General features: G+C 35.7%; 1 protein-coding gene across 1 annotated transcript; it reads right to left on the bottom strand.

Moving 5' to 3' along the window:
• Window positions 1–5,881: 5,881 nt before the first annotated feature.
• Window positions 5,882–7,271, bottom strand: LOC5566027. Its single transcript, XM_001650330.2, has 3 exons — window positions 6,980–7,271; window positions 6,458–6,924; window positions 5,882–6,398 (listed from the first exon to the last, which is right to left on the bottom strand). The coding sequence occupies exons 1-3, from the start codon at window positions 6,986–6,988 to the stop codon at window positions 6,101–6,103; spliced, it is 774 nt and encodes a 257-aa protein (XP_001650380.2). The 5' UTR covers window positions 6,989–7,271; the 3' UTR covers window positions 5,882–6,100.
• Window positions 7,272–14,636: the final 7,365 nt, after the last annotated feature.

Genomic DNA, 14,636 nt, shown 5'->3' on the forward strand with positions numbered 1-14,636 from the left:
GAAAAACAAAAAGAGCACGTTTAACATACAAATGATTGAAATATATTTTATATTTCTATAATGCTTAATATATAGAAAAAAATACAACAAATGATTAAAATATTAACCTAATGAAAAATATAATACATGAAATTAATGAATTTTAGTATACTTAGATGATCAATTAAATTAAAGTTTTAACAAGTTAAAACTTATTATGAAATTCAATTAATCATTTCAGACTGTTTTTACTTTGTGAATAAACTTTATTTTTGACCAGCATTGTCATAAATTTTCTCACTGTGCGCTATAAATAGCCGACTGAATTCAGCTTGCATCAGTACTGAACAGCAGCAGAAGTAATGCGCTTGTTCAGTTGTTGATCAGCATAGCACGTGTTGATTAGACTTTGTTGAATATAAGCTCAAGCATGATCAATATTCAGCTACAAGAGGTTTATATTGAGCGCTGGAAGGCTGATGCATGAATTCAAGGATGGCGCAGATGGCAAGATATACCGCTGACGATGGGAAGGTCTCGAGTTTGAATCCAGTATCCAGGTAATTATTAAGAGTATTACACTGTAATCATGGTAAGGAGTTGAACTTTTGTGTGATGTTGACTGCATTTCTAGCGGAATCCGAAGTTTTGCCATATTTTTTGTTTTGAATCTTCCGTCACGCGTTGGCTGTTGCGTCAACTTTGAAGATTTTCAAAGTTTAGCACAGCGTCAGCGTTTTTAGTACATGCGTGCGTTAAACGCAACGCATCATTGTGGGGTGCTGCATTGAATATCATTACTTTAAACTTAGCTGTCAGTTAAAGCTGACGGTGAAGTCGACGCTAACGGACCATTGTGGCCGCAGCTTTTACACTGCATTTGAAGTACAGTGTTAAGCGATTTTTGATCATTTATTTGTTTTCAATTAATTTTGTGGCAGTTGAATAAAAGCTGAGATAAATGCTTATAAAGCGCTTTTGAAGTTGTAGAACAAAGTCAATATATTGCTGTTTGCATTTGAGATGCAAATCTTGACTAAACGTCCTCCAAATGCGGTAACACAAAACAATCAAAGGACACCTAGCAACGTTTTTATAAATCACCGCCGCCCTAGCAAGAAAAATCTATCTTTGACATCGCATTTCTTGTGAAAAATCTTACCGCATTTGATATTTGCATTTCAAACGCACACAGCAATACAATGACACGCTTTATAACTTCTCCAAATTAGTGTGAACAACGCCTGAACAAAGGCTTCACATGGAAATAATTAAAATGTTGCTAAACATGATGCTGAATTAAACTGCAATAATGTTGTTTATTAAATTAGCGTTGTTAAATCAACAGTCCTTATTAGGCTAAGTGAAACCTGAATAAACATCATTACAATACATGAATACAATCACTAAATGATAAGTAGCCTAATAATTTCGCCAGATTTGCTTAAACAATGTGTGCGTAGCAGCTGCGAAGTAATATAATAAAGCAACTATTCAGTATGTAGTTGTGAAAAATTGCTTAATAAAAGATTATAAAATAGGCAAATGTTTCTTGGGACGCGTATTTCGACCTCAACTGTAAGGCCGTCTTCAGTGTCGTGTACTAGTCTAGTACACGACACTGAAGACGGCCTTACGGTTGAGAGTACTAAATTCGGTTTTTTCATCTACTTAAAATTTTTCAATTGGGTCCTAAAGCCTTGTCCCAATTTTAGTGCCAAACGCTTAAGTTTAGGCCAAAAACACATGTTTACTCAATTTTCTAATGTTTCCGTTGGTTCAAGCCCAAAAAACATTTTTTTAGATTTTGTCAAATCTTTTGGCTTAAACTCAAATTTCGGGTATATTTTGTTTTCCGTGTCCCTTACGAAATGTCAGATAGTAACAACCCCAGTGGTCGAACTAAAACCCCTATGGTGTTTTTGTCGACTAATCGAACGTCAAACATGATCAAAAGTGTCAAGGTTCATTTATGGACTAAATTTTTAAATTAAAGTTTGAACATGATATAGCCATTATTTGAGCAGGAAAAATTGCTAAAGTAGTTACAGTAACATACTTTTTCGTGTTATTAAATAAAAACAAGATTTCATTAAAAATTTTAGGACCCAATTGGACCCTGGCTCTAAGCCCTTTTGGATATTATCTAAAATTTTGAAAAGAAGAATCTTAGAAGCCAATACCGGCATTGAAAGAGGAAAACAAATCATTACTAACTAATTGCGAAAAAGCTCAAAAACTTTGAAGTTTGAAAGCGCGTACAATTTTAATTTAAGACTTACTAGTCCAATTGAAAATAAAGTTACTCAGTACTTCGAAAATATTCTCAATCAAGAGAACGCTTTCGAAAATTCCTGGGAGACTGATTTGGAAGAAGTGAGAACTATTATTAAAAATGCAAAAATATGAAACCTCCTGCGATGTGCGCGAAAAAAAAAGTAAAACCAGAAGAGATAATACTAAAGGACCATGCAATTTAATTAACAAAATCTGTTGACAAGACGTCAAAATAAGTTTTTCTCCCCACCATACATGTTTCAGCTCATTCAAGGTTAAGTTTTGATTTGAATTTGTATATATTAAATTGCCAAAATGCGGCCGAGTGTTTCGAGGACGACTAAGATCGCTATCTGACGTTATCATCCATCGTTTCTGAGTTATCTGACTAGGCATCGTTGTTCTTAATCCTCGGTGTCTTAACATCGACATCTGGTGAAACTCTGTTCACGTTTTTGCTGTGGTAATCAGGATCATACTGTAACAAAATTCTCACCATGTGTACCACTTTGAAAAAATCTTGTATTCCAGCGTTAACTTAAAATATGTCAGTTTTTTTGTGTACGAAAAAGTCACAGCCACCTTGATGTAAATTGATGATATTACGGATATTAATATATATATTAATCGATATTAATATCAATATTAATGAGTGTCCTACCCCATGGCTCCTGGCGATGATGGAATTTTCTACATCCTCATCAAGAAACTTCTAGAATGTAGCTTATATCATTCTTAGTTGATATATTTAACAAATGTTTTCAATTAGCATATTTTCCTGGCAAATGTAAAAAATGCTAAAGTTGTACCAGTTTTAAAACCAGACAAAAATTCTGCAGAAGCTTCTAGCTATCGTCCAATTAGTTTGCTTTCCTCCATCACTACACGCAAAAAAATTGTGCGGTAAAAACTACCATTTTAGGGGGTTAACTTAAGCGCTCGCACCGGCAATTTTCAGCAGACCAGAAATGCGCTTGATTTTACCATGTCTGTTGTCGAAATCAGATTGTTGTAAATTATTTCTGTCAAATGTACCAGAAATGTGGTGGGATGTACCGTAAACATAGTAAATTGGTCTGAAATTCCATGGTAGTTTCAAGAATGGGCGTAGTCAGCTACAATAGTACCACCGAATTTTTTCCCGTGTAAACTTTTTGAAAAGGTTATATTGAACAAAATGATGGTCCATATCAACGAAAATTTAATTTTTTGCCAATAAACAGTTCGGATTCTGCCATGGACATTCGACCACTCATCAACTTTTACGTGTAACAAATTTGATCCGTTCCAACAAATCTGAAGGCTATTCTACTGGTCTTGCTCTTCTAGACATAGAAAAAGCATTTGACAGGTTTGGCATGAAGGCTTGATCGTAAAATTAAAAAACTTCAATTTTCCAACATACATTGTTAGAATAATTCAAAATTATCTGTCAAATCGTACACTTCAGGTTAATTATCAGAACTCCAAGTACGAAACACGTCCTGTAAGAGCTGGTGTTCCTCAAGGCAGCATTTTGGGACCAATATTATACAATATTTGCACATCTGACTTACCTGAGTTACCTCAGGGATGTCAAAAATCCTTGTTTGCGGATGTCAAAGGAGTCTGCGTGTCATCTGTAGTCGATTGCAAAAAAGTTTGGATATTTTTTATTCATACTTGCAAAAATGGAAGATTTCTCCTAATGCTTCCAAAACTCAACTAATAATATTTTTTACATAAACCAAAAGCTCTTTATTTGAAACCTTCAAGTAGACATGTTGTCGCGAGGGGTTCCAATAAATTGGTCAGGTTAAGTATCCAGGGCTCATGCTAGATGAGAATTTAATTTTCAAAAATCACATTGAGGGCATTCAAGCCAAATGTAATAAATATGTAAAATGTCTCTATCCCCTTATTAATAGAAAATCAAAACTTTGTCTTAAGAACAAGCTTTTGATATTCAAACAAATTTTCAGGCCAGCCATGTTGTATGCTGTACCAATATGGACTAGCTGTTGTAATACCAGGAAGAAAGCTCTGCAGAGAATTCAAAATAAAGTTTTGAAAATGATTCTGAGGCTTCCTCCCTGGTATAGTACCAATGAGTTACATAGAATATCCAATGTTGAAATATTGGAACAAATGTCAAAAAAATAATTAATAATTTCAGGCAAAAATCATTACAATCCTCTTTTTTTTCTTTCTTTATTATTGAGACTTTCAGCCCTAGGCTGGTTCATCTCATATGAGCCTGTGCATGCTATAAAATGTTTGACTTTTACTGTGCGCCCTGTTTTCAAGCTGCCCGTGAGAGAGAGCGAGACAGCACCAACACACGGCGCACAGTAAAAGTCAAAAGAACAAAAAAAATTATGGCACGCACAGAGGCTCATTTACAATCCTCTATTGCCATGATTATTGCGTTATATATAAACATATATGTTTAGCACAGACAAACAGACGTCACACTCTCATCATTGTCCATCGACCACCTTTTTAACGATCGATTCAAAAATATGGTAGGTGGCCAATCCGCCACCCGCAACGCTCGCATCGTTTTTGTTCGCGTTTGACGTTTACACACTACCGCCATCTGTTGGCCCGTCGGCCAAATACACTAATTCTAGCATTGGGCGTACATGTCCTCGTGACTATGATTTGCATCGAGATTTGTTCTAAGTGTTACGTCTGTTTGTCTGTGTGTTTAGGTTAAGTAAATTCAAAGCGTTTTTTTTCTCTCATAAGCAGGTGAAATCAACTCACCTGTAAAAAATCTGAACTGCTACGGCAAATGAAATGTAATATGTTGTTAACAAAATGTTAATAAAATCTTAAATTTGTTTTACCAAATTAGGATGATAGTGTTGTCTAATAACAGAGAACACCTAGATATAAGAAATTAATGTTATGTTTGGAATGATACTAATATAGAAATTCAAAAAAAAATGGACGAGCTTTCCCGGGAAGCTCACAAGTCTAATAAGAACAACGATGGACGGTGTGCAGAATAGCGTGAAGATTTCGAGCGAACATTCGAGTTCGTTCAAATCCCGCCGGGGACTTCGGCAGGTTGATGGACTTTCGTGCCTGCTGTTCAACATCGCGCCAGAAGATGTCATGCGGAGAGTTATTTATTTATTTATTTATTTATTTATTAGAACATTTGGAACGGTGGCAGATCTGTACACCCGCCTGAACGGTGAATGCGTCAAAAACAAAGTACATGCTGTGATAGGCGGAACCGATCGCGACAGAGCCCGCCTAGGAAGCAGTGTTACGATAGACGGGGATACTTTTGAGGTGGTTGATGAGTTCGTCTATTTCGGATCCTTGTTAACGGCTGATAACAACGGTACTCGTGAAATACGGAGACGCACCATCAGTGGAAGTCGCGCTCCAGAAGATGCTGCGATCGAGAAAGATTCAACCCCGCACCAAATGTACCATGTACAAAATAATAAGACCGGTGGTTATCTATGGACATTAAGCATGAATCATGCAGGGACCTGCAAGCACTTAGAGTGTTCGAACGAAGGTTTTATGAAATTAATTGATGTAACACCAACTAAATAAATAAATAGGAATAAAATATTTGAAAGCCAAGTTTCTGGATTCATAACATAGGTATTTTTTCAACCAAAACCAAGAACATCATATTAATCGCGTTTAATAACTTATGATCCGATGCACATATTTATTCACCAGTGACCCAGAAACAGCGGCGGCTTGTTGGGGTGTTACTAACTAAATATCTATGGTTATTGAATGATACAAGTCCCGAAACATCAGACAACACTCATCTTTCTAACTTGAATTATCCTTGATATAATCTGAAACAATCAGATATAATCTGAAACAATCAGGAACAGTCATCCATAGTATCATCCGTTTCTTCGTTATCGATTTCTAAACATCGTTTTCGCTTCGTTCCTCTTGGTACCTCATAGTGGAATGCATCACAGTGTCGTTTGTAGCTGAAGATGTGCCACCGAGAGTAAGGATCCATTTTAAAGTTGATTTTCCGCTCATTTCCTTCCATGGCACAGATGGGGCAAACTATCGATGCTCGCACCTCGTTATCTGTTATTGTCAGAGAATGCACTTCGAGTTTTTCTAGTTTTCTTGTGAATTTGTCAAATTTGGGATCTGAGATTTGTCTGTAAATACAAAATTTTAAGCGAAATGAAATACTAACCGTAGTTTAAACTTTACTTACTGCATCGCATAAAATGCCCTTATTTTGCTTATTAATTTGTATGCGTGGGACTCTGCAGTATCTGATTTTTGTAAAGCAATATTTTGAATAGAGGATGCATTATGAGTGACTGCAACGTGAGGTTGATTTTTGAATTTTAAAAATGATTCGATTCCTCTCTGCTGTACACAGCTTGCCAGCCCAAGCAGGCATAATATTTCTCCTTCCATGAATGTGAACTGTTTCGGATTCGTTGCCCATCGATTGCCATAGATATCGCTGAGGGTTAGTGCTTTTGGATTTGCAGAGCGATTGCAGGTAGCCGACAAATGACCAGCCATAGCTCGCATATCCTTTTGTATTCCCATGATGGCTTCTCGCGTCAAATACGTTATCGAATGATTGCAAAGATTTTGCAACTCGATTATGTTCCGTAAGTGTTTCTGCACCTGGCCGAATTCATTCTGAATGTATTTCCAGAAAACATCCTGAAAACGAAAAATAATGAGTAATGCTGCAAAATAATAAGTTACATTACTTTACATGATCCATTTAGTTTGTTGAGGTTTAATTTAATTGGCACTAGGGGAGTATATTGTTAACATAAAATGCACAAGATTATTGAATTTCCAAATATATAATACTCAATAATTTGAATCGAACATCAAATATTTCTCAACACTTAGGAGATATATAGCATTGCGTTTTTTTCCATATTCTTTAATAAACTCGTAAATTTATCACTTGGTATGGCGTAAAAACTTCTACATTTTTTTCTGTACTGCTATCTTCCACCTAATGTTATGCTAAGAAAACAAAAAGCGCCACTGATGATATGAGTAGTTAAAGAGAAACTAATACATCAACACTGGCATACAGTACGATCCACATGAACCGAAACATTTAAGGTTTTCTGTCAAAAATCAAAATATTTGGATATTACAACAAATAGCTCATATTGATACAGCATACAACTTGGTCCACTGTTGGAATATCAAAAGTTTCGATTTTCAGTTAAACCACCATGAGTCGATATTGAAGGAACCATCGACTCATAGGAATATCGAATCTTGGAACAGATATTCATTGGAAAGCTAGTTGAAAGGAATCATAGTAGAAATGATGTTTTGAATTATGTATGGTTTCGTGAGTCGATATCGACTAACAGAACTACGCCTCATGGAGGATTGACTGTGATTAGCTCATACAGACATTTTATATATTTGTTAAATTTGGCTTTACCTTCTTAACTTTCTATTATACTAATTAAACATTCAAAAATCATATTAAGGGCATTCAAACTAAATATGATTTTTGATTTTACCAAATTTAAAAATATATTTTAGGATACAGCCTTCTTTTTTGATGTAGTAGCCACAGACAAACAGACGTCACACTCTCATCATAGTCCATCGACCACCTTTTTAACGATCGATTCAAAAACATGGTAGGTGGCCAATCCACCACCCGCAGCGCTCGCATCGTTTTTGTTCGTGCACGGGAAAAAATTCGGTGGTAAAAATTACTATTGTAGCTGACTACGCCCATTCTTGAAACTACCATGGAATTTCAGACCAATTTACTATGTTTACGGTACATCCCACCACATTTCTGGTACATTTGACAGAAATAATTTACAACAATCTGATTTCGACAACAGACATGGTAAAATCAAGCGCATTTCTGGTCTGCTGAAAATTGCCGGTGCGAGCGCTTAAGTTAACCCCCTAAAATGGTAGTTTTTACCGCACAATTTTTTTGCGTGTGTTTGACGTTTACACACTACCGCCATCTGTTGGCCTGTCGGCCAAACACACCAATTTTAGCATTGGGCGTACATGTCCTCGTGACTATGATTTTGATCGAGATTTGTTCTAAGTGTTACGTCTGTTTGTCTGTGTAGTAGCTATGGCCTGAGTATGAAAAAAATCAGAACACGTAACGAAATTCGCAATAATGCATATTTTAGTATGTTTGTCATGACGCAATCATTTTTTTATGTTTATAAAACAATCTTAAAGTGCTTTCAACCATCAAAGTCAGACATGAAGAAAACAGTCTATTCAAACTTAGGATAAAAATAGCCTTTCTCTTAAAATGGGATTCAGATTTACGGACATCAGCGATGAATACAGAAATATTATTTGTATTTTGAATCATGAATTCAACCTGAATTTTTTCTAAGGATCATTTCCCTCTAAAGATCGTTTCATGTTTCATGGAAGTTTCAAGTTTTCCATAAATGTACCCATTTATTCTTCCATTGATTAGGACTTTCACCAACATTTCCGCATCTTCAAGAATTCAAATTTCTACTATTTTTTTTCTAAATTCTTATTCAACATGTTAAAAAAAATCAACCATTCATATCTCCAAAGAAATGTCAAGAAAATTTGTATGTTTTTTTTTGGAGAAATTTTTTTAAAAAATTGCTTGTAGTTAAACCTACAAATTGAACTTTAACACTTCACTTTTTGCAAAAATAAAATAAAATACTAAAATCACTAGTAAGGCGAGCACTCGACACTGAAGAAGTCTGTAAGTCGCAGACGAAATAGGCCTATCTGTCAAGATAAGCAACACATATTAGAGTTGAAAGGTACACTCCCGTGCATAAGTTTGGGTTCACCCCCTTAAAAACATGCAAAACGGCAAGCCCATCTTGAGCTACACTCTACTTGTCAGGTCAATATTGAAAAGGATTTAGTCAACATGGGATTGATAAGTAAAGTGTAGATCAAGATGGGCTTGCCGTTTTGCCGTTGTACCGCGCTGCCGCTCACATTGTGCTTGGGGCCTTACTTCGTATGTATTTTTCCAAAAAAATTCTTTGAACTTTGTATATTAAAGTTTTACTTAAAGTTGTGACATTTTTCAAAAAACACACTGAAAAATATCTAATTTCCTCAGCATTAGATCGACAAAATTTTTAAATCAAAATGTCATTAGAATCGTAATCTTATATTCTTTGAAGAGACTCCACGAAATTTTGGCGGAAAAATCTGGAAAGTGTTCAAAACCGATGAAACAGTCAGTCAAGCCATCGTGCAAAAGTTTGGGTTCACCCCTCAGTATGGTGTATCGTGCAAAAGTTTGGGTACACCTTAACTTACTTAAATCTGTGAAATCTCAAACCAATCATGTACGCGCCATTATTTTCGCTCAAAAAAGCTTTAAACTATTAATATCGGTTGAAAAATGGCAGAGATATTGACAAAAATGATGGGCGTGCGGCTCTGGTGATCCCAAACTTTTGCACGATATGCATCATACTGAGGGGTGAACCCAAACTTTTGCACGATGGCTTGACTGACTGTTTCATTGATTTTGAACACTTTCCAGATTTTTCCGCCAAAATTTCGTGAGGTCTCTTCAAAGAATATAAGATTACAATTCTAATGACACTTTGATTCAAAATTTTGGTCAATCCAATGCTGAGGAAATTAGATATGATTTTTCAGTGTGTTTTTTGAAAAATGTCACACAACTTTAAGTAAAAATTTAGTATACAAAATTCAAAAAATGGTTTTGGAAAAATACATACGAAGTAAGAATAACTCTTTGTCTTTCGGATGCGACTTAAAGAGTTTCAATTGGACGTGTAATCGCAGAGATATGGACAGAACACTTTTGTATGTTTTTTAGGGGGTGAACCCAAACTATTGCACGGGAGTGTATTTGCTCGCCTTACTAGTGATTTTAGTATTTTTTTTTTTGCAAAAAGTGAAGTGTTAAAGTTCAATTTGTAGTTTTAAACATACTCTAATAATCCCTCTCCTAAATTTAATATAAAAAAGTGTAGTGCTTGTAGTTTCTAAAGAAAATCTTTGATAAAACTTGTTTGAATTCTAACTATGCCTTTATGAATTCCTACGATGACTAGAAGAACTCCTGGATTCTTGATTCAACCATTTCTAGGATGGTTTTAATTGTTTGCTAAATTAACTGAAAAGAAATTATCGAATCAATGAATAATGTCCTTCAAGACTTTTTGCAGAAATTCGGAAACAAATCCTGAAGAAATTTAGTATAAATGATTGGACTGTAATAATAGCTGTAGTATTCAATGGTGTGAACCTTTGAATGAAGTTGTGAAGAATCCATTGAGATTCGGAAATGGTATTTAAAAATATCCGTAGCAATATTTTGATGAATTGCTAGAGAAATGCCAAGATAAATTTCGAAGCCTAGCACTCAAATGCAATAGAGCAGATGGGTTCGGCGCGAATCTATAGATAATATTTGGGAACTAGTTGAGAACAAACATTAATACCCGAAAGAGTTTTTTAAGCATTTTTTGAACGTAATCATGAATATTTTTTGAAATAATCCATTTTTAAAAGGAATGAATGAAAAAATGGCTTTGGAATTATTGTTGGGATTCTTGAAAAATGGCTAAGGTACCGCGGGGCAAGTGGGTAAATGGCGTAAGTGAAAATAAGTGGTATATGGGCATTTTTTTAAATTATCGGACAGGTTTGGGCCGGAGGTTCTCCGATTTGCATGAAATTTTCACCAGAGGTAGAGCTCGTGGATATATTACCAAAAGTGAAATTCAAAAAAATTATAGTGGCCTATTTTCCCGGAAAACTCTTGATGAATTTTCACGATTTCTCTATATACCTCAAACTTTGAAAATTCATATCTCCTGAACTATGCATCGTAGAACAAAAGTTTTTTAGTAAAATCAAAAGGAAATTTTCTCAGCAATCTATTAAAAATATAAAAAGAAAAACATTTCTTGGAAAATTTTTCACCATGGAGAAAATTGTCGGAAAAATAGCGAAAAAACTATCGTCTGTATCATGAAAAATTTTCGAAAAAATATTTTTTGTTTTATTAATCTATACTCTAATTTTCGTCCATAGACGCCAAAATGGTATCTTTTACCGTTTAGGCGACATAACTGAAAAACCGATGACCACCCGCACGCTTCCCATAGGAAAATGTGTTCTATTGTGGGCCTCATAACCGTGCGCCAACGGCGGCAGTAATTTACACGCATTGTAAGTGTAACACAGTAAACCATCCTTTCCTTTCCAGTCAGAAGAAGCTTTTCGTCTATCGGACCTCTCTCCATTGGTCAGTTGGGTGTTTTGTGTGCCCTTCATCAGCAACATTATTTAGTATTAAAGCTAACAGCCTCTATGAAAGCCGCACGGGAAGTTCTTGTTACAATCAATCATTATGGTAACGTTTGAAGGATCAAATCTCAAGATCCACTTTCTTTGAAAACTTATGAATATATTGTTAATGTGTTGTTTCGGCCAGGACGTCTTTCCTACGTTGTGTCTTTTACGATACAACGGACGGCAAATCAAGCGAACGGCTTCACTTTAACAGATTTATTTCCACTGAGAGGCAGCATGCCTACTCGGTGGAGAAACGAAAGAAACTACATTCTTACAAATTCAATGGGTGCGCCTTATATAGGCGCACGATACGACCAGACAAAACATACAATAATTATTCATTACGCGCGTACGCTTCTCAATACAGTTTGGCGCGCTGTTGGGTTGGCGCCAACTGTAGAGGCTGCACGCTGACTGGCAGTGAAATATTCCACAGCAGCCATCAATGGAACAATAGATAGCGTCCCTGAGTGTTATACAGTTGATTTATATTATATACATGCAAATACTATACTATATTCTTCCAAGGAACAATCAGAATTTACATCAAATATATCACTTTGTATAGAAAACAAAACTGAAAATTGATTCGCGCGCTTTTAGTTAATTATCTAATCATTTGATAAATTGAACAAAATTTGAAAAAGCAAGTAAATTAAAAATAGCACTTTATGTATGCATAAATATCCTTTTTGCTTGGCAACTATATGATACTGAGGGTCAAGCATGGGAAACACCTACTCAGTTATTGTGTTTCCCTCACTCGCTTCCACGCACAGTCGGGAGCGAAAAAGCCGTTTTTTTACCAAGCCGAACGTTTCAATTTCCAGTGCCCATTCTGTTTCTTCGGCGAGCACTAAGCGAAACAAAAAACGGCATCTGATCAGTCGAATGCAATACCAAAATTCGGACAAAGGACAAACATTTGAAAAGGGCCCAAGAGGTCTTGAGCTTTTTTCAGAAACATTGCTGTTGAGCTCTTTTTAGCCCGCCCTCGCAAAATTACCCCACTATCAGAAAGATTGGTGCTAGCTCTTCCTGATAGTGGTATTGGTGAGCGTGATCGAGTTGAATTGGGTTCAACAGCGGCTTGCAAAGCCAATGTTTACCAATGTCGATGTGCCCTTTTGAAATGTTTGTCCAGGAATGATTGTTTACATTCTGATTCCGTTCGAATGGCATTCGGGTTTGAGTGCTAATGAGCGTTCACTGACTGGCAGTCCACACCACGGAATGATTCAGTGAGTAGGAATCCTTTCAGTCAGTTCAATGCATTCGGCGAATGGGTGCTAAGTGCATTAACTCGTGCCTCGCAGATACAAGTGTATTCACTGAGCCAGAAATTGCGTACGAATTTCATAAGAGAACGCTTGTGAATTGATTTATTGACTGGTTTTCTCTCTTCATAAGAGTCTTAAGAAATACAAAACGTCCGATATTCACAAGAAATTCTTGTCGTTATCATTAGAGATCTTATGGATATCTTCATTTTCCTAAATTCAAAGAGCGATTCTCTAAATACATAATAGTCGAAAAGAATTCCATAATTGATATCTATGATCCTTCATAGGAGTATCTTATGATATTATACCCATTTATATTATGAACGCAATGATCGATGGAAGTTCACAAGTTTTTCTTATGAGTCTCATTAGATGCTTCTTATGTCTTTATTCCATAAGAAATTCGTATGAAATTCTTACGTGTTTTTTGATAGGATGTCGACTGTTTTTCACAAGTGTTAATAATAATTGTCATAAGCGCGCTTATGAATCTCTATCGTGAATATTATGTTATTACCATCGCTCCACGTAATTCATAAGATTTTCGTATGAAATTGTTAAGAAAATCGTACTCCATTAGATTGTCTTATTAAAGCCAATGATCAATGCGTATGATAACCAAAAAGAGTTTCTTATGGAATTATATCTGTCTATGTAATGAGTATTGTTTCATAAGTCTGCAATGGAATTTCATAAGATTCTCGAATGAAAAACAAAATACTTCTTATGTCGTTATTCCATAACAAAATCTTATGTACCTCATACGTTCCGTTTCCTCAGTGAATTGGTATTCACTTCTCTTCGCGTTCCTTCCGATTGTCGCTTTTACACAATCGGTTTCGACGCTTTCATGCTACACTCCGCCTAGGACGGTTCAGCTATCACTGAATGTTCGATAGCAGCAGATTGTTTGCTATTTTTCATCGGTGGCGTTCGGGTGAGTGAGTGAATTTTCCCATGCTTGCTGAGGGTCAGTTCCTATTACCTATATTATTAAATGTTAGGATCGTTTTCAATTAAAGACTGTTGGTCTCAATAGTAAAGGTTACGAATAAAGGACATACAAAACAACAGACCAAAGGAGAGTGCTCCGATTGACGAAAAGCTTCTTCTGACTGGAAAGGAAAGGATGGTTTACTGCGTTACACTTACAATACGTGTAAATTACTGCCGCCATTAGCGCACGGTTATGATGCCCACAATAGAACACATTTTTCTATGGGAAGCGTGCGGGTGGTCATCGGTTTTTCAGTTCTGTTGCCTAAACGGTAAAAGATACCAATTTGGCGTCTATGGACGAAAGTTAGAGTATGGATTGATGAAACAAAAAATATTTTTTTGAAAATTTTTCATGATACAGACGATAGTTTTTTCGCTATTTTTCCGACATTTTTTCCCATGGTGAAAAATTTTCCGAGAAATGTTTTTTTTTATATTTTTAATAGATTGCTGAGAAAATTTCCTTTCGATTTCACTAAAAAACTTTTGTTCTACGATGCATAGTTCAGGAGATATGAATTTTCAAAGTTTGAGGTATATAGAAAAATCGTGAAAATTCATCAAGAGTTTTCCAGGAAAATAGGCCACTATATTTTTTTGAATTTCACTTTTGGTCATGTTTTCACGAGCTCTACCTCTGGTGAAAATTTCATGCAAATCGGAGAACCTTCGGCCCAAATTGTCCGATAGTAAAAAAAAATCCCCATATTTAACTCAATATGTGAATTAACGCTTTAAACTCATGCGTAAACCTTAAAGAGTTTGTTGCATACTAGAGTGAAAAAT

The sequence above is a fragment of the Aedes aegypti genome, chromosome 2, assembly GCF_002204515.2.
Source record: "Aedes aegypti strain LVP_AGWG chromosome 2, AaegL5.0 Primary Assembly, whole genome shotgun sequence".
In the NCBI taxonomy this organism is placed as follows: domain Eukaryota; kingdom Metazoa; phylum Arthropoda; class Insecta; order Diptera; family Culicidae; genus Aedes; species Aedes aegypti.

Bases quoted from the DNA above. Each gene is read 5' to 3' on its own strand.
- LOC5566027 (XM_001650330.2), bottom strand. The intron at 6,399-6,457 runs GTAAGTAAAGTT...TTGTATTTACAG, and splicing joins AGGGCATTTTATGCGATGCA to ACAAATCTCAGATCCCAAAT.